The sequence below is a fragment of the Carex rostrata genome, chromosome 34 (genome assembly GCF_964058835.1).
Source record: "Carex rostrata chromosome 34, lpCarRost1.2, whole genome shotgun sequence".
In the NCBI taxonomy this organism is placed as follows: domain Eukaryota; kingdom Viridiplantae; phylum Streptophyta; class Magnoliopsida; order Poales; family Cyperaceae; genus Carex; species Carex rostrata.
The window spans coordinates 2,153,820-2,175,750 of NC_135951.1; the positions used below are offsets into that span (position 1 = coordinate 2,153,820).

Sequence of the window (21,931 nt, forward strand, 5' to 3'; positions counted from 1 at the left end):
CTTAAATTTCAAATTCAGAGAGGGGAGAGAGAGAAAGATCAAACTTCATGCCTTTTGCTTTGGACGATTCGGGATATTGTTCAGATCATTCGGAAGATTCCACAGCTGGGTACTATCCACCTATAAAAACCGAGGATGACAATTTTGTGGAAAGCTCCTTGCCAATCCAAAATATAAAAATCGAGGATGAAAATATTATGGAAGGGTCCTTGCCAATTCTGAATGAACAAAATGGAATCAGACGGATGCGCTTTTTGAATTTCGAGCGAAGGATTAGGAAACTTGGAGGTATCGAAAGATGGTTGCTTTCAAATGGGCTTCAAAAATTTGTACCATATTTCGAGCGAGAAAAATGGAACATGTATATACTGTTTAATAGTTCCATGGAAAGCCTTGAAAAGATGGGTGTACTCCCGATTGGACCGAGGCGCAGGTTGGTTCATGCTATAGAAATGCTTTCTAAGGAGGAACCAAAGGCACAGTCGGAGCCGTCCGGTCCACATCAAGATTCGTGTGGAAAGCTTCAAGAGTCGTGCGGATCAAATTTCGTCCCATGCCCAACGGACTGGCCCCCGTTCCTTCTTGATTAGATTGTGTAACAGTGTAAGTTGGAACTTTTTTTGTCATAGATAATCAAAATATATTCATTTTCAGGTGGGAAGATTCAACAAAATTGGAAGATCAAATGTAAATGCTTTAAAATTTTTGGTAGAATCCGATAATTGTAGTGCATTATTCACCTGAATTTATTTGGTGGTAATTTTCTATGTTTTCCTTTTGATATCATGCATTACAGCTTTATGAGGTGCATCTTAAGCTATGCATTCAATGTTTTTAATAGAAGATTTAAAGTCACAATTTCATACAATCTTATTTGAAAGAGAGAGCCTGATATGTACAAGGTGTACAACATTGGTCAAACGTATTTTACTATTTCTCAATCAAAAGTATTGTACAAAATAAAAAAAAATATGTCTATGTTTCTATACCTTTTTTAAGATTTTTTTTTTTGTAAAAGGTATATACTTGTTATTTAAAACAAATTATAAACGACATTTTTTTGATCAACATTAATCATTAAAGTAAATAAAATTAATTAATGAAGTATTGATGGACAAATATATATACATAGAGGTTGGCTATTCTACTTCCATAAGCATATGTTGACATATGCTTATAACTCATTTTGTGTTTCCAATATCCAAATGGTCGATCTGAAACGCTCAACATGTTCTCCATGTTAATATGTGCTTGGAGACCAAATTTCACATTTTTTGAAATTTTTTTACTATATTTTCAGAATTTTTCAAAACAGTATAAAAAAATATGTCCAAGCACATATTGGAAACTCAATTTGAATAGAGAACATATTAAAATAGAGAACATGTTGAGCGCTTCAGATCAACAATTTGAATATTGAAAACTCAAAAACGAGTTATAAGGATATGTCCACATATACTTATGGAAGTAGAATAATCAACCTCTATATATATATATAAAGAAAGAGAGAGAGGTGGGCTACGGTGCTATGCATATTTAGTGTGGTATGGTGCTATGCGTTTTCAATCCCCAGATGGATCTCAAAATCCGTGCAAGAATTAGTCGCTGATTAAGATTTAACGGAGACAAACGGAGATGGAAGTTTCTATTATCGCTGATTAAATAGTGCCTCTCTCTTGTTGCCATAGCATATAATATCAATTAATGCTGCCGCTGACTCAATTAAAACTAAAAAAAAAACACATTAAATTTGCACGACTCACGAGGTCTATTAATGAAACAGACAAACGGGGAAACGACAGGCATCAATTAATGTTAACGGAGACGGGGAATTGAAATCTCCGTTTATATCCATTCAATTTTAATCAGTCTATTAACTCTTGCACGAATCACGAGGTCATTCTTCTAATTCGACGTTCCGTTTTCTGGTCTAGAGCTTTGTATCTGAATCCCACTGAAGTGGAAAGAGACGAGAGATTGAAAATCTCCCAGTAAATAAATAATGAATATAATAAGCAGATGATCAAGTAAATATTTAGTATGTTTTATTCCTTACTATTTCAAAATAAATTTGCGGAACATAATAAGTAAATTAATTTCCTGTTAATATAATTGAGGCATGATCCTTGGTACGTAGCAAACTCATCTAGATTTAGATAAGAGTACTTCTTATGTTTTTGGTTTCTCACGATGATTAGAATTCTTTTGTCATTAATAATTAAAAAAAATTGAAATAATAAAACTTAATCATTAATTATGTTCTATATCTAAAGCAATACATCCACATCAGAAGTTGTGAAAATGAAAATTAGTTTGTTCTGGGAAAAAGGTAAAAAAAAAATGAAAATTAATTTTTTTTTCTGTACTTTTTTTTTTCTATCTTTTTTCCTGAACAAATTAATTTTAAAGTTCATAATGTCCCATTCTCTACCACAACATAAAGAATTAATAATGGTACGAAGCAAGATAAGATGAACTAATTAATAATGGCACGAAACAAAATAATGCCATATAACCGTTGACTTCTAATTTCTTATTATTATAAATGATACATGATATTGTCCCATCCACTGATTATTGAATAGCGCAAATCTCAACACTTTCTAATATAACAGTGGATCTGAATATGACCGTTTCTTGCGTCAACTGTCTATTAGAAAATTACAACATGTGAGATATATGAAAATTACAAAACAAGATAGAAAATAATTAACAACTTAATTGCGTATATGATTAAACAAAAACAGCGCGTCATTAAATTTAATAAATCGTCCCTTAAATTTAATATTTGCAAACTAGATATGACGGTGTCAACTACCTAGGTTAATTTATTGGCTATAAGAGGCAGAAATCAAACTTTTGTGTGACTTGAGAGTAGGGCTGGCAAAAAAATTCGTAGTTCGTGATTCGATTTGAGTTTAATTTGAGTTTAGTTCGATTCGAAATTAGTTTATTTTGAAACAAATCAAACCTAGTTCGGTTCAAATCTTATTCAAATCAAACTCAAACTGAGTATAATTCGTTCGAAATTCATTCGCGAACTATTTAGGTTCGAATCTCAAATAATACAACTAATGGATTTAACCATTAATTTTAATAATGCAGGAATCAAACTTATTTCACAGCTCAAAATTGTTAATATAATTGTAACTTATAATAGGAAAATGTTTCAGCAACGTAACAAATTAACAATGGAATAAGTTTCATTTGACTAGGTCCATGCCGTGATTTTAATCAATCTAGCAGCGTAAAAGGTAAGGATATCTTGAACTAGCCCATAATCCATTAGTGTGAATTCGTGAAAGGTATTTAAAAGAAAACCGTATGAGTTTTGTCCCGCGAGAAGAAATCTAATGCATAAAAATGTGTGGTTTGCAATTAATTCGATTCGAAATTAGTTCGATTCAAAACAAATCAAAACGGTTTGGTTCGAATCTTATTCAAATCCAAACTCAAACTAGGTTAAGTTCAATTCGGTTTGATTCGTTGCCACCCCTACTTGAGAGGGGGCTATGGGATGTTGCAATTGATTGGGAAGAATGGATTTGTGGTGCTCATATCTTCTGATATTGGTGCTCCTAGCCTACGTTTGTGTTCAAGGCCAGAACCCAAATTCTAACGGTAACATTTTTGTTAAATTTTTGCTTTCATCTCATTTTAATAAATTCCACGTACCTGCTTGATTTTATACATCATCATGGAATAAACATATTAAAGCCTGTTTATGCATGAAAAGTGAGTTTATACTTGGTCAGTTTCATATTCATTTTTTCAAACCAAACTAAAGATAAACCGGAACTTAAAAGATTAACATACACAAATTAAAAGATGGAATTAAGCGTCTAATTGTCCACAGCCAGTTGTCCACAGCCAGTTGTCCATAATTTGTCCACAGAAAAACTGACATTTGACTTACGTGAATACTGTAAAACTATTTTTTCATCCTGTAAATTTACAAAATATATCAAATAAAATACATTAGTTAACACTACTACAGAATAAGAGATTGCACACGGACATAAATGGAGGAGCTACACGCATTTCCTACCATGTAGAGTGTAAGGGTGTAGAAATCTTTGAATAAATATACACAGATATTTACCTATGTGCGATTAGAAGAGAGCTACACAGATTACTACATAAACAGCCGTGTACGATTATTATTTCTACACGGACGTTTAGATAAATAACTGTGTACAATTACTATTCCACACGGATTATTACATAAACAGCCGTGTACAATTCCTTAGAGAGCTACACGAATTATTACATAAACAACCATCTACAATTACGTTTAGCTAAATAAAAATAAATACAAAATATATATAACCTATGTGCCGAATTGAGAATTCAGCACATAGGTGATCCTTTCTTGTTGAGATCCTATGTGCCGAATTGATAAACTAATTAATCTATGTGCCGAATTGATAAAATAAAAAATATGTGCTGAATTAATCTATGTGCCGAATTGATAAACTATGTGCTGAATTGATAAAATAAAAAAAATATGCAACCTATGTGCCGAATTGATAAACTAATTAATCTAATTATAACATATGCTATGCGTTCCTTTCTTGTTGAGATCGAGTTGTCAACTAGTTGGCATTCAAAGTGCTCCCAAGACTGTTAGTAACAGTTTGTAACTAGCACAACAGAACAAAATAATTGTACTTTCAAAGAGACCACTTACTGTACATTCGGAAATTGCAGTTATAAGAAGTTATTGGCAGTTAGTGTTAGTTATTAGCAGTTATTTCGACAAAACACGTGATAAAAGGACAAAATTTAATTTTCCGAATAATTTAATTTAATTTTTTTTCTTTATTTAACCAACACACAAAAAATCATCAAAATAATGAATATTGTAAAATTGACCCCTTTAACTATAAAAATAAAATGTACAAACTATAAAATTGTAGTCATGTAAAATTTCACATATTAAAACTATAAAACAAAACGTACAAATTATAAAATTTCAATACTTTAAAATTGTCACCTTTAAACTGTAAAAATAAAACGTACAAACTATAAAATTTCAACAATGTAAAATTATCAGATGAACAAGATAAAATAAAATGTAAAAAGTATCAATTTTCAATACTAATTAATAATGGCACGAAACAAGATAATGCCATGTAACCGTTGACTTCTAATTTCTTATTATTATAAATGCTACATGATATTGTCCCATTCTCTACCACTCATGACGAGGATATTGTCCCATCCACTGATTATGGATTAATTAGCGCAAATCTCAACACAAGAAGAAAAATCGGATGGGTGTTTCACACTTTCTAATATAGCAGTGGATCTGAATATGACCGTGTCTTGCGTCAACTGTCTCTTAGAAAATTACAACTTGATAGATATATGAAAATTACAAAAGAAAATAGAAATTATTAACAACTTAATTGCGTACATGATTAAACAAAAACAGCTGTCACTAAATTTAATAAATCGTCCCTTAAATTTAATATTTGCAAACTAATAGCATATGTTATAATTAGATTAATTAGTTTATCAATTACCTAGGTTGATTAAACAAAAACACGTGTCAACTACCTAGGTTGATTTCTTGGCAATATATAAGAGGCAGAAATCAAACTTTTGTGTGACTTGAGAGGAGGTTATGGGATGTTGCAATTGATTGGGAAGAATGGATTTGTGGTGCTCGTATCTTCTGATATTGGTGCTCCTAGTCTTCGTTTGTGTTCAAGGCCAGAACCCAAATTCTAACGGTAACAATTTTTGTTAAATTTTTGCTTTCATCTCATTTTAATAAATTCCACGTACCTGCTTGATTTTATACATCATCATGGAATAAACATATTAAAGCCAGTTTATGCATGTAAATCCAGTTTATACTCCATCAGTTTCATATTTATTTTTTCAAGCCTAACTCAAGATATATAAACCGGAACTTAAAAGATTAACGTACACAAATTAAAAGATTATCCTTTTTTAAATCGGGACGGAGACTAGACGCATAAAGACAGAAACAAAGGAGGAGAAAATCCTTCGTTTTATGTCTTTCACAATTAGTCTTGGCCTCCTACTTCGAATCCTTCTTACTCACGCAAAAGCTAGCTTACTGAGTTAGAAAATTAGTGGTTCTCACAGCGGTGCAATAACCCTAAAGAGACATCAGTGTTATATATGAAACCCTAAGAGAGAAGTGAACAGGGAGCTGGAGAGACCAATCAAGGAGTTCAGAGTAGGCCTGTTAAACGAGCCGGGCCGGCTCATGGGCTTTGAGCTGGGCTCTTAAACGAGTCAAATTGAGCCGAGCTCAATTCGAGTTAAGCCCGAACTCGGCTCGAACTCGAAATAGAACATCCTTTCCCTAATCGATCCGATCCGAGCCGGGCCGCCCATTGGGTCGAACCATCGCTCTGTTTCTCTTTCGCTTTCCTTCGCTTCGCTAGGAGAAGCTCCGTTTCTCTTCTTCTTCTCCAGTTTCCATCGCTCTCGTCGCTCCGCTAGGAGAAGCTCCATCAGTCTCTCGCTCGGTACGCGCTCTCTCTCTCTCTCTCTCTCTCTCTCTCTGAGTTGTTTCAATTGAAAACAAAATCTGTTGTAACTTATAAAAAAATTGATAAATCTCTATCTGATACTTTTATTTTGTGGGTCTCGGTGCTTTTATTTTGTGGGTCTTGTTAAATTGGAAACAAAATCTCTATCTCTGATACTGGTAGGCCACCGACTTGGAATGGTGTCGACTGGATGTGCATTTTATATGAGTTTCTTGCTTTTATTGTCCGTACACCTTTTCCTTGTTCTTCTTTTGTATTTATCTCTGTCCAAGTCTGTATTGCATCTCTGATGGATTTCTGTATCAGTGCATTAATGATTTATTTTATTAAGGTGGTCTCTCCTATTTAGCAAATTAAGCCTTGATTAACCATGGATTAAGCTTCACTGTTCCATAGAGACTTTGTTGAGGCCAGTGTTGTCTCACCTAACCTATTTTTTTCACTTATGATATGAGGCTCAATCAAGCTTTGGTTTAGTTCTCGTTTTATTATCCATATACAATTAAACACCAAATAAGCCCATGTAACAATCGGTTCATAGTTTCCAAATTTATTTTGCAGAGCTCTTTGCTATTCTAGCCATGAAATACTAACTACTGTTATGTTGTTTTTGTAAATAGATGATTATGATCAGCATATAGTAGATCTGTCTGATCCATTTTCTCATGAATTTTGTACATGGGTTGTAAATTTTGTTTTACGGAACCAAAGAGACATAGATTAAGGGCTTGTATACCAATTTTTACCATTTTAGAGATTTTATTTACATTTTTAGGAATTTTTCTCCTGTCAGGGGCATGGACTGTCATTTTGACAGGAAAATTCAGAATTCTCTCATTTTTAAATATGAACTTTGAAAATTCATAACTTTGTGTAGAAAAATCAGAAAAATGCAAAGTTTGAGTCCATTTCATGTATTTTTCAATGCTTTATCTGACTGTGGAATTGGTTTTGCAATTTAGTCCTTCAATTTGTCAGCAGAGGTCAAAATAATGCTTTTCATTGCATTTCATTGTGACAGTAGCACTTCATGGTGCATGTGTGGCTGAGTATCATACATAGGCATTGTCTAGGACTGGTTAAGGGTATTTTATACCTATGCAAAGACGATATAGTGTGAAAGATCATGCGTTTGAAATTCAGATGAAAAATCTCCTTGTAGATATTAAATAGTTTGATGGCTTAACCTCTAATATTTACTGAAAAAATAACATAATTGGAATTAACTTCAACCACATTTTCTGTTCATGTACATTAGTTATAGTTGGGTCACCTACAGAGCAAGGAATTTGTAATGAATTGAGTTACAAAAGCAGCAAGCACCGCATCAATATACACAAAACCAGAATTTATTTTGAAAGAATTACAGAAGTTATTGGGATAGTGCCATAGCCGGACAAAAGAGGTGGTGAGACAGACATGCCTTTGAAATATATTACAGTTAATTGAGTTTGAGCCGAGTTTTAGGTTTGAGTTGAGTTCGGGCCGAGTTCGGGCCGAGCCTAAAGAGTCCAATGGACTGAGCCGAGTTTGGGCCGAGCCTAAAGAGTCTAATGGACCGAGCCGAGTCGGGCTTTATTCTTCAAAGTTGAGTCGAGCCGAGTCGGGTTCTAATGAAAGAATGAATGGGCCGGGCCGAGTTTTGAGCGAGTTACCGCTCATTAGCAGGCCTAGTTCAGAGTATAAATAGGACGGGGAGCGGTGGAGTTGTTGATAATTAAAAACAGGGCAAAATTCGAAGAGGTGTCCAAAATGTAAAAACCCTAACTATTAATCTACACGGTTCAAAGAAAACAACCGTGTATAGTGAATGTAAAAAGACATGGGTCCTTCCAAAACCATGTATACTTTATAAAAATAGGCACGAAAAAACAAAAACTCTAATTCAAAGGGGTTTATACACAATCGTTTCTATAGAACTGTGTACGCTAATTAATATATATTTTATTTTTTTAATTCGTGTTACTAGCCAATAAAGAATCATAAAATGAACTTCATACCGAAGGACCTTGCTACTATTTCTAATTTCATCAAGATTCGGAAGGTTATTCACAACTTTTCTCAATCAAGGAATCTCTCCATAGAAGTAATTTTTCTCACATCCATGCAAGGTTCCTCTGATAAGAAAAACTGTGATTAAACCTTCATATTCTGATGATCGAAAACACAATTTCTAGTCATTGAATATTCATTTCCCTATTCTTCGTCTGATCGGGGTTGTCTAGTCTTATAGCTCATCATAGTTCCTCTAAGTGCATATGAGGTGGAAATAATGAAGATGAGGGACAAAGACTATATCAACACCTATCGGAGGGAAGAAAATGGAAATGAAGAGACAAATTAAGGGAGGGGGGTTAACTTAAATGTAGCAAGTGTGTGTGAAGAGGTGGTTGAGCGGTGATTACTACACAAGAAATAAATACTAACAGAGGTTATGGTTGAGAGACGTGAATGAACCGTACACGGCTTGAACTAAAAAACAGTGTTTGAAAAATGAATAAAAGAATACACGGTCTTTAAATAAAATACCGTGTATGAAATGGTACAACCGTACACAGTTTAATATTAACAAACTGTTTACAAATAAACGTGACTTACTGACATAGTTTGAAACTTTTAGATTGTGTGTGCATGTTGGAGTTTTTTTCGCGCAAGCGCCTTCTCCAAAAGTGGAATTTTTATGCATATTTCTTGTATGGTCGTGTTTTTTGCACTCGTGCATCCGAAAGTAATAATTTTCTATCAATATAAAATAATAGTTAAATTTTTTAAATAATAAAGTTTGTTCTCCAAGTACAAATTTTTCTATAAAAAATATGTTGAGCAATTTGTATGTATTATTTGAACTTAAAATGAAATATGAATTCTTACACGGGCGGATGTGTACGTAAGAGCATTTACATCCCAGCAATTCAAATGAATTTCTAAATAATTGTCAACTACTTTTTAGAAATTAAGGTCTCTAAAGTTTCTAACTCTCACATTCCTGAATTTAATTTTAGATTTTTATTAAGTCGGATTGTCAACTACTTTTTAGAAATTAAGGTCTCTAAAGTTTCTAACTCTCACATTCCTGAATTTAATTTTAGATTTTTATTAAGTCGGATTGAAAAGGAGAAACAATTGAGCCAATCATTTGGTCAACATAGAGTTTATAAATATTTTCTTTATAGGAAACTTTACTACATAGTTTCTAAATAAGAAACTCTCCCATATCCCTGAAACTGGATTAAAAACTATTACATCATATTAGAAACTCTAATAATACATTAAAACATAATTGCACTTACAGTATGTTGCATAGATAAATACTTCTAAAACATAATTGCACTTATAGTAAAACATCAATGATAAATACTGTAAGACATAATGATAAATACTTCTCAAACATAATTGTAACTTACAATAAAATATCAATGATAAATATTCTCAGACATAATGATAAATACTCTATGTTACATGGATAAATACTCTATGTTAGAAGGGTAAATACTTATCAGAAATAATGATAAATACTTGTTTGAACATCAATTAACAGATAAGCATTTATTAACGAGGATTGTTATTAGATAACAGTATAATTAATGCGGAGATTATTTTTAAAGGAATAATTAATGCGGAAATTATTATTAGAGGAAGACATAATTAATACGGGGATTGATATTAAATGGTAGTCTAATTTAATGCGGGGATAAAAGAAAACTTTTAACGAAATTAGTGGGGGGATATATGGCAGTTAAGGAAGAGAGAGAGTGCGGAGAAAATGGGGGGATGAGATTGGGGGGTTTCATATAATTATTCTAAATACTAACAGTTTTTTAAACACTCATTAATGATTGAGCGGTTCCCTCATGTTTTTTTTGGCAGTATCTACGGGGATAAATGCGGGGTGGGGACTGCAGAGATTGTTATCAGCGTCCTAAAAATTAACCTCTTTCTTATAAGCTTGGTGTGCTAATTTATTATTCTCTATCAACTGTAATTAATAAGTTGACCGATATCGATCCCTTCCAACATTCGTCCCATTTCTAGGCTAAATGGCACAAGTTATAGAATATAACAATTAAAAGTACTTGTTTATTCGGGCTAATATCATGCATGTCTTCTGAATTAATGAGTATTCTTTTTTATTTGAAGAATCTCACTTTAATTATGGATATTGGTAATTATAAGTGTACATTGCTTAGATATGTATTACAATATGAAGAAACTTATAATAAATTCTTAATTTTTTTTCATTCTTCGATAAGGAAAAATGGCCTCTATACATCCATATTCTTTTGAATATATATAGGAATTACAATCGAGTATGCGATATTTTTCAATCATCATTTGGGCTAATAGTTCCCCAATTAATAATCATAGAAAAATTAATTTGGTTTGACTGAATTGAAATCCCCCCCCCCCCCCCCCCCCCAAACGTATTCGATCTTTTTATTTAAAATTATCTGTAAATGTTCACGCAATGAAACTGAATAGTTCTCGATATGCATTTTTGCATTTTGTGTAAATTTATTTCAGAGATTTCATGTTCATGAACTTTGTGTGCGTGAAACATTTGTTGCCAAACAAACGCTTTAAAAAAAAAATGCCACCATTAGAAAAACAAAATTGTTATTGTACATATTGATCAGTCGCAACATTGGTGCGTAAGGTCCTTGCCAGTATATGTTAGATGATTACTCCAAAAGAAAAAAGAAAAACACTCAAAATTAACGAAATCATTTTGATCAACAATTACAATTTTCTTCTCTTTGCAGGTTTCATAAACATAGACTGTGGTGTTACAAGCAACACGAGTTATGTTGACAGCTTTACAGGTTTAACATACGTATCTGATGATCAATATATCGACACGGGGTTGAATGACAAAGTCTCTAGTTATTACACACCGTATAAAGAATACCAAGATCTTGAGACCCTTAGGAAGTTCCCTAATGGTACTAAAAACTGTTACACTCTAACGCCAGTAACAGAAGGTTTAAAATATCTTGTGAGAGCAACATTCTATTATGGGAACTATGATGGATTAGAAAAAAATCCCAGCTTTGATTTATATTTTGGTGTCAATTTCTGGTTTACTGTTAGCATCTCTCGACCTGATTATTTTTATGCTCCCAAGATTATTGCTATTGCCCCTGCTAATTGTATACAAGTTTGTCTGGTGAACAAGGGACTCGGGACTCCTTTCATCTCTGCGTTGGAGTTGAGACCATTGTCTAGCACTCTTTATGAACTTGCAAACGCTACCCAATCTCTGAATCTGTCTTCTAGGGTAGACATGGGATCAAATAATTCGTTGGTATATATGCAAAATATAGCATTTATGAAGAGAAGGAACATTTGCTCCTTCAGGGCTTACTTTTGGTTATAATATCACTTTGACATGCATCCTGAATTTGTCCATTGTGAGAATTTATTGATCAAACATTTTAATCATCTATATTTTCTAGACCTGCTATATTCTTCTAATTAACCTACAATAGTTTATTTCAAAATTCCAATAGGCAAAAATCGTTCAATTCACCTCATGAAACTAGTGACATTTATTTTTGGATATATAAAGTTCAGTAAAATATAAAATTCTATTTAAAAATCTGATATTGTGCAGAACATAATTCAATAATTAGGAATCTCTTTTGTTGGTTGCGAGCAGGTACCCAGATGATGAACACGACCGGCTATGGTATAGTTACACAGAATCTTCATGGAATTCAATATCCACAGGCTCTGTTATTGACGGCTTTACATTTGAGGTTCCATCCCGGGTGCTACAGACAGCTGCTGTTCCCTCAATAGAAAACAACTCCATTGACATAACATGGTCGACACCTAACCGGTCGACTATCTTCTTTGTCGTGCTCCATTTTGCTGAGATCCAAATTGTGCAAAACACTAGTCTCAGGGAGTTCGACGTTTATGCAAATGGAGAACAAGCGGACAAGGACCCTGTTCCCTTAAAATACCTTACCGCAGGGTTTGTTTCCTACACAACTACATTCCTGACAAACTATAATGTGTCCCTCAAGAGTTCCACAAGGGCAACTCTCCCACCCATACTCAATGCATATGAGTTGTATACAATCTTACCAGTGACAATGTTGCCAACAGATGCCACAGATGGTACATCTCTATAATTTTCTATATTGAATCTCAATATTGTTCATTATCCTCAGTGGATTAATTCTGCTACTGACAAACAAACTTCATCAGAAATAGTTTAAAAAATTCTGAAAGAATTTTAACTTCCATGCAGTTAGTGCCATTCAATCAATCAAGGCAACATATAGTATCAGAAAATATTGGAACGGTGATCCTTGTCTTCCTACAAACTACAGTTGGACTGGGGTTACGTGTACAATTAATTCCTCTCATATTCCCAGGATCACAGTTTTGTAAGTTTTACATACAATATAATGCTTTCTTAAAATCTTCTTTCTGCATTGATCCTTCTGCAGAAGCAATTAGGTTCTATTTTTTTGCAGAAATCTATCATCCAGTGGATTAACTGGGGCAATGGTATCTGCATTTGGATACCTAACTGAGCTTGAGAAATTGTAAGTTCGTTTAACATTCAGCAAAAATAAAACTATGTTAGGCAAGTTATTATAACATCACTTACATTATTGTAACTTGTAACTTAGCAATTAATAAGTTTTTGACATGAAATTCTCTTTTAAAATCCTTTCAGAGACTTATCTCACAACAATCTGTCGGGCAACATTCCTAATTCTCTGGATGAATTAGCATCACTTACATTCTTGTACGACAAGAGAACCCTTTCTTTTTTAGCCACAGCATCAATTCCCACCGTCTCATCTTATGCTCTTTTTAATTACAGGGATCTCTCAGAAAACAGTGGGCTTTCAAGAACACTTCCTCCTGGTCTCCAAAAAAGACAAAATGATGGTCAATTGACAGTGCTGTATGCCTATTTTACCCATGTTGATATGATGAAACTAATAATCCTTTAGTCCTACCACTTGTTTCAAATGCCATTTCTTTAGTTTAGAAATTTGTTTACTAAGTAGATACATCCGTTAGTAGTGACAGCCTGGCATCCAGTGCTTGGATGTTCCAAAACTGTGCAAAAACTATCAGACAATTACCTTTATCATTTGTTCTCTTAAAGGAGCAACATAAATAATTTCACAAAAAACTAAAGAATAACAAACCATCGAGTAGCATGTATACATATAATTTAACCAAAGTATTAAATTTCAGATTTAACAGCACTGACGATGGACCAGCATGTTGAAAATTGATCCAAAAATAGGAGCACGTTTTTTAGAATAACTGTTAGTAGTGCTAAGTTATTTCGAGTATATGTTTATAATAGCAAGGACAGATTAGTGCATGCTAAATTTAGAGTAGGAATAGTGGTTAGTTATTTTCAGCATGTTGTGTAGTGGGTGCTTAATTTAGGGAGTTGTGGGTGTCTATTTTAGAAACATTGTAATGTTATAAATATCGTAGAACTCTATGTAATTGAGTAAGAGAGAAAGGAAATAAAGCGTTATTTCTATTCAGAAAAATATTATTCTCTCTTCAATTCTTTGCATACTGGCACAAAGCAGTGTAGTATTGCTGAGTTTATCCCAACAAAATGGTATCAGAGCCAGGTTCGGTGGGCAAGCAATTGAAGGTAGAGACAATTTGCAATTGATGGTAGAGTCAATTGGTGCACAACCTTGAAGAATTGCAGCAGCAACAATTGCTAAAGAAGCATTGACAACCTTGAAGACGGCATTTCAGGGAAGTTCTCGAGTTGTGGCAATCAAACGACAAATCCTACACGGAGATTTGTTGCATATGAAAATAGAAGAATCAATGCAGATTTTTCTGGTGAAGAGTCATGATCGTTGTCATCCAAATTCAAGCATATGGAGACAACATCTTAGAGCAAACCATGGTGGAAAAGGTGCTGAGAAGTGTAGCACAAAATTTGATCACATGGTGGCAGGAATTGAAGAATCAAACAATCTTTCAACCTATTCCTTTGATGAACTGATGGGATCACTGCAGACCCATGAAGCAAAGTTCAGATCAAAGGAGAAAGGAGATGAAAGGGCATTCTACAGAAAGGGGGAGTCCTCTCAAGGCAGAGGTGGACGTGGCCATTGTAGATTTGGCGAGTTTGAGTTTCAGCACGACAAAAAGATGTCCAGTTCTTCTAGCAGAACAGATATGGCTGTGTGCAAGCCGATTGTTTCAGAAAACAAAGGGAAGAACAGCAAGCATGCTGTGAAGAAAAAAAGAAAGAGCAATTCATGCTTTTCATGGCGTGTACAGAAGGTGGAAGGCAAAGATCTACAATCTTTGAAGAAGCAAGAGTGAACCCAATTTGTATGTTAAGAAGAGTTGTTGATCGTGTGCTTGTATGTAGATGATATGATATATATGAGCACAAATGAGAAGTTGTTAACAGAATTTCGAGCAAGCATGAAAAAGGAGTTTGAGATGACAGATTTCGGATTGTTGCATTACTTTCTTGGTTTAGAAGTAGAGCAAGAGCATGGCAGCGTCTTTGTCTCTCAAAGAAAGTATGCAAATGATTTGCTAAAGAACGGTATGCATAGTTGCAAGGCAGCAACTACACCCATGAATAATAATGAGAAGTTAACAAGAGATGATGGTACGGGTTTCTGTGATGAAACAAAGTTTAGAGGCCTAGTTGGAGGTTTGATTTACTTAACCCATACAAGACGAGATATATCCTATGCAGTTGGAGTGATATCTAGCTACATGCATAATCCGACCAAGCATCACTTTGGAGCAGCAAAGAGAGTATTGAAATACATCTCGGGTAAAACAGATTGTCGAGCTGAAATTTGTCAATTCAGAAAATCAGAAAGCAGATGTTTTAACCAAGGCATTATCACTAGCAAGTTTGAGAACATGAGGAAGGAGATTGGAGTAACCAATTTTGGATCAAGGGGGAGTGTTGAAAATTGATCCAAAAATAGGAGCACGTTTTTTAGAATAACTGTTAGTAGTGCTAAGTTATTTCGAGTATATGTTTATAATAGCAAGGACAGATTAGTGCATGCTAAATTTAGAGTAGGAATAGTGGTTAGTTATTTTCAGCATGTTGTGTAGTGGGTGCTTAATTTAGGGAGTTGTGGGTGTCTATTTTAGAAACATTGTAATGTTATAAATATCGTAGAACTCTATGTAATTGAGTAAGAGAGAAAGGAAATAAAGCGTTATTTCTATTCAGAAAAATATTATTCTCTCTTCAATTCTTTGCATACTGGCACAAAGCAGTGTAGTATTGCTGAGTTTATCCCAACACAGGACACAAGAAATTCCCGAAAGCTGTAATCTTTATAATTGTGGCTGTTGTTATCGTGTTGCTGATTGTTGGATCAGTGGCACTATTCTTTTTGTGCCTAAAGAAAAAGAAAGGTAGTTGTTCCATAATGATTTAATTTCTTTTATAAAAAAAGGTGAAATCAAAACTTCCAACTCTAAATAACTCATTGTCGGCCTATTCAAGGCCTTTTTAGTTTACTATTTAAATAACCCATTGTTGGCCCATTCACCCAAACATTTGACTATATGACCAATTTAATAAGTTTACTATTTCCCAAAATAAAACATTAATTTCAACACCCATGAGATCCTCCAGTAGAGTTTTCAACCTACAACCTCTAACACAGAAAGCATATATGTATATGCATATATGTATCTACTTAGTAATTGCCTTGACCAATTGAACAAAAGACTGGTTGCATTACACACTTTTCCTTCTAGGATGGCATGAGATCAAGAGCTTTTTTATTGGTATATGCATATATGTAATTTTGAAAGGCATCGGATTATTGAATACCACCTTGAATACAAAACAGCACATAAATATGAAAGGTACTTATACCCGCAGATCAAGGGAATGAAAAATTGACCTGGCGATCTCTCCTCAATGGAGTTAACTGAATGAACTAGCTACACTGTTTGCCTAATTTTTCGTATTAGCTGATTGTTGCATTTCTTTGAAACATTTGATAAATGATTTAATATTTGTAGATAAATACATCAACCCACTTACATCTCATGTCCTTGATAAATTATTTAATATTTGTAGATCCTAGAACATTTGGTACGGGAAATAGTTCTCATGTACTTGATGACCCAAATAACCCTAGCGAGTCTGGGACTGGAGGAGATGGATTAAATTTCAACAAAAAAGTATTTAGCTTTTCTGAGCTGAAGCTTATCACAAATGACTTTAGAGAAAAAATTGGAAGTGGGGGGTTTGGTGAAGTTTTTAAGGGAAGACTTGGAGATGGAAATGAAGCTGCCGTCAAAGTGTGTTCGGAGTCATCTACGCAAGGGACTCAACAGTTTCTGAATGAGGTAACAAGAGTATCTGTCATTCACTGTTGTAGCATTCGCCATGCATGATTAACTATATCTTGCATCAGTACATTTATGTTCTGCATTTCTTCTTACAGGAACATAGGTTACCTGAATATTCATACTTTAAAGGAAGTAATACTTTGAATATATTGTATACTATGGAAAATATTTAGATCAGAGTATCATTTTAAAGGAAGAGAATCTAAGGCAGAATGTACCGCAAATTTTTATCTAGGTTGAAAAGTTGTCAAGGGTTCATCACAAGAACTTAGTCTCACTACTTGGCTACTGCAAGGACGGAAATTACATCGCTCTCATCTACGAGTACATGCAAGAAGGAAATCTGCAAAATTGGATTAGAGGTTGTAAAGATGCAGAACTATAATTGTTTCCCTTGTTCAAATTAGATTAGTATCAATATTTCTGCAAGTGATTTTCACTGCACCAATATTTATTGAAAAACGCATTGATGTAAATCAAGGACCCAAACTGTAAAATTCAGTCAGATAAAAACTTGACAGTCTTCAGAATGAGGATTTAATGTTAGTTTAAACAAGGTGCTAAACAACAAGGAGATCAAAATTTTGGTTTATAAATTTCATAATTGACATATTTGACTTGTAGGTAATGCTCAGCCCCTTTCATGGAAACAACGACTCAGAATTGCATATGAATCTGCCCAAGGTCTGTCAATTTTGTTACTATTGCCATCAAGGAATAACTTGATTGATATGTCATGGAAATAACCTGATTTTTGCATTTAATACAGGATTAGAGTATCTTCACAAAATGTGCAATCCACCACTAATTCACAGAGACATAAAAACCAGCAATATTCTTCTTACCAGAAATCTCGAGGCAAAGGTTTCCGATTTTGGTTTAGTCCGGGCTTTCTCAGGCACTCATGTCTCCACCAAAATCGTCGGGACACCTGGTTATTTGGATCCCTAGTATGTTCTCCCTACCTCTCCAGTCTATTTCAGTCATTTCTTAAGACGTTTTGGCACTAGACCAAGGTCCTATGCGATGGGATTTGTTGCCCCTGTATTTTACCTTCAAACCAAATCGGTAATTAGTGTAACAAAAGGACATGAAACTGCCCTATTGTTTCAATAGTCGTACTCATGTTCTACAGGGTCATCAGCATGTCCCCTTTATTATTTTACATTTTGTAAGGTTAAAATGGTAATTGTCTCAATAATTTTATTTAATAAAAATCAAAAAGTATATAAATTAAAATTCTAAAGAATGTTTATTGAGGGTGGATAAGATCTATTATTGCTAGTTTTCATTACTTATGTACTTGTTTGTTTTTTTGTTAATTTTTTTTTTATATCTCTGCAGTTATGCCTCCACCTCCCAGCTCATAGAAAAAAGTGACGTTTACAGTTTTGGGGTTGTCTTGCTAGAAATGGTCACCGGCAAGACGCCAATCCTCCAAGGCCCACAAAAGACACATTTGGCTCAGTTCGTCCAGCAAAGGCTCTCGCAAGGAAACATAGAAAGCATATTGGACCCATTTATGGGAGGCCAATACAAGTTAAACTCAATTTGGAAAGTTGCTGAGCTGGCACTAAAGTGCACCGACCTACGTGCTAAGAGGCCTGACATGACAGCAGTTGTGACTGAGCTCAAAGAAAGCATGGATCTAGAAATGTCAAGCTTTGAAATAGTTAGCGTTGCTTTGGGGAGCATAAGGGAGCATAGTGGGAATTTTGAGATGGCACAAATAGGGGGCTCGGGGCTACCAGATCATGGACCTTTGGCAAGATAAATATCAGCGTTAGATAGCAAGGTGATGCATGCTGTGTGTGTCCTACCCTGTCAGTGGTTAGGTTTGATATAAAATTGTTTATTTGTAAGAAAAAAAAACCTGGTTGTTTTCTTATAGTAATTTAAGCATTTATAGATTGTTTTCTTAAAAGTTTTTCTTGGTGAGGTTGAATGTAAGAAAAATGGATCCTATGGCATGAGCTGCTACTAAGAAGACTTATACTCTGTTATACTTGTGTCATAAAACAATTTGCATGAATTCATTTTGGTTCATTTTATTGACTTGCATAGATTAATTGCTAGTAATAATAATTGATCATGTAATCTGTTGCTTACACTCTCACCTACAGATGTTGGATTTTGAACCATTGATCAAGCAGTGCAGAAAATGATGCCAGGATGGAAATCAACCTTGCTGTCATTTGAGGGTAGGGTTATATGCATAGTAGGAATTACCGGCCAATACCGATCCGGATCGGCCGATACATATCAGTATTGGCAGACACCGATCCGATACTGAGCCGATACTCAAGGATTCTCTGTTTTTCGTCCAATTTCTGCTATTTTGGTCAGATTCTGGTCATTATTCGTCTGAAAACTTGAATCCGTAATTGATTAAATAGAGTATAAACTATGCACATGCTGAAAACTCGTCACATTCATTGATTAAATAGAGTATCAAGTATCAACTATGCTGAAATAGAGATATATGAACCCATGATTAAAGATGTTAATAATTTTTCATTTGGTTCTACAATGTCTTCTTTTTTTTGTTCTAGACAACAATATTCCCATTTTGATCATAATACAAACGATGATGAAGTGATCCAGCCAGCACGACATATTTTCTGACAGTGAAAGAGTGTGTTTATAGTTTTAATGCTTGTATTATATTATATTAGTGGATTATTTGATTTTAATCATTTATCTAAACATAAATTATTGTCAAATTAATTTTTTTTATCAATTTTTTCCTATTTTTTAGTGTAAAACAAGATTCTGGCCAAAAAGTTTGATTTTCCGATCCGAATCGGCCGATACCCCAATCCCAGATTGGTATCGGCCGGGACCAATCCCGATCCCGATACCGACATTTCCTACTATGGTTATATGTTAAATATTAAACTCAAAACTGAGACAGATTTTAAGGCTACATTAAATGCGAAGTTGAAGGGGCAAATGGAGGTCATTTTGGAAATAAATTATGTATTCTTGCAATTCAGATCCGAGAAAGCACAAATATTAAATCACAAAATTATAGATCAGACGGTTCAATTTTGAAACAAAATTTGCAAGACTTTTGGTGTAGAATGGATAATTGTGTTCTCATTAACACCATCAGTTCAACAGATGGCCTTAACTAGTGAGCCGATGGCGTTGATACAAAAATATTGGGCAGCTGAAACAACCACACAGTGTTAGAATGTATTGAACCTCAACACCATCAGTCCAACTAATGGTGTAGGTACTAAGAATATCGGTCGGATTGGTAAGACAATAGCGTTGATTCCAAAAAAATATTAAAGAAACGAAACCCGACTTTTCGATAATATAGGTCTAAGGTCTTAGAAATCTTGAGTTTAGAACTGAATCGTTGGGTCTGCAATTGTGTGATTTAATATTCTTGCTAACTTAGATCCAATGGTGGGATCTAAATTCAAACTGTGTGTTACTTGAAAACGTTTAATTTTTGAGATGGCGGTCTAATCAACTTAAATTTCTCTGGACTCTTCTTCTTCCTTTTTGTAATTATGTGATCACCTTTCTTTTGTTAGGGTTTCTCAGATCTCTCCCTATCCCTCTTTGTGTGATCACCTATTTCTTCCTCTCTTCTCACTAGTTCCCCTTCAACAAATAAATTCATGAGTGACTACATGAGTAATTTGTCTTACCCAATACTTCTCAAAATCTTAGGGCTGCTCGAGTCCAAGGAGGCAGTGCGTACGTGCATGCTGACGAAGAGGTTGAAGAATCTGTGAACCCCTTTACCCCTCTTCAACATCAATGACAGGGATTCTTTTGCTCTAGTTTCTGTGAGGGTAATCACTACTTCACAAGATTAAAAATGTTTATATTCTGGAGTTTTACCTCATCATCTACGCGCCATCTACGCGTGGTATGAATCTAGCTCAATCGTATCTTTTTTATATATATTGCGCATGCATGCCTACATCAATATAACCCCATCAATTGATCAACTCATGATCATCTGTGGGAATTAATTGAATTGATCACCATTTTTTGTTTTTATATGAATGCATGCGTGCACACATGCGTGACCAATTAATAAAATTAACCCAACTGATCTGCATGCATGCATTTATCTTTTTCAATATTTTTGTATTTATATGTGATTTTTTAACAATAAAATATTGTGGGTACTATAATTAAATAAATTGACTCTCATTTTTTGATACTTATATGCATGCATGCACACCTGCATACATCAATTGATGAACCGATATGTTGTGGAAATTAACTAAATTGAGCCCCATTTTTTGTATTTGTATGCATATATGCACACATATATCAATTGATCAACCCATCTGTTGTGGGAATTAATTAAATTGACCCAATATATAGTTTGCAATATAATATTGTGGGTACTGTAATTCTATATATATAGTTTATTCCCACTCGTGTTTAATTGTATATATTATTATTCCAAACATGTATAGGAACTGATTGCAGAGGATTTGTCGAAAGAACATCTAAAATTGAGAACTTGACGGTTTTCACTTTTTTTCTTTGTTCGTATTCATTTTTAGAAATGCAAACTTTAATCATAGAGAGTTGTCCAAAGTTGACAAGGCTTATTACAATAATACAACATGAATTTTGTGTAAGTTTTTTTCCAAATACATAGCTTCTCTTCATTTTTAAATATTGTTGTTTAAAGTAAAGATTTATTTTTCAATTGATTAATTATTTGTTACAGTTTTGTGATGATATGCCAGTTGAATGGCATAGAATTCTGGTTCCAAATCTGCTGGTTGAAGCATCTAGCTGATAGAAGAAATCATGAGATGGTTGAGATTAAGTTTTGGAAGTTTGACCACTAGCGATGAAAAAACCGTTATTAGATGTCTTTTTTATTTGTTAATAGAGCCCATATATGTAATAGTGACATAAATTGAATCAGTCAGTACCGTACCAGTAGAGCCACAATTAATCTGATAACGGAAGACACTTCCCATCCTAACCCAAATAATTACAAAGTAAGCTTAACATTTATTTTTATCTTTTTGAAAAAAAATAAAATAAAA

At 34.1% G+C, this 21,931-nt stretch overlaps 1 protein-coding gene and 1 long non-coding RNA gene across 2 annotated transcripts; both read left to right on the forward strand.

Annotated features, from left to right (window-relative positions):
* Positions 1 to 5,615: 5,615 nt before the first annotated feature.
* Positions 5,616 to 18,943, forward strand: LOC144548858 (putative LRR receptor-like serine/threonine-protein kinase At1g51820). The gene is made up of 10 exons (XM_078297571.1): positions 5,616 to 5,738; positions 11,294 to 11,835; positions 12,164 to 12,656; positions 14,239 to 14,835; positions 14,920 to 15,449; positions 16,560 to 16,889; positions 17,128 to 17,254; positions 17,517 to 17,576; positions 17,662 to 17,842; positions 18,237 to 18,943. The coding sequence occupies exons 1-10, from the start codon at positions 5,657 to 5,659 to the stop codon at positions 18,664 to 18,666; spliced, it is 3,372 nt and encodes a 1,123-aa protein (XP_078153697.1). The 5' UTR covers positions 5,616 to 5,656; the 3' UTR covers positions 18,667 to 18,943.
* On the forward strand, positions 12,854 to 13,569 carry LOC144549013 (uncharacterized). Its single transcript, XR_013509540.1, has 3 exons — positions 12,854 to 13,090; positions 13,225 to 13,296; positions 13,375 to 13,569. It is a non-coding gene; the product is annotated as an uncharacterized LOC144549013 (long non-coding RNA).
* Positions 18,944 to 21,931: the final 2,988 nt, after the last annotated feature.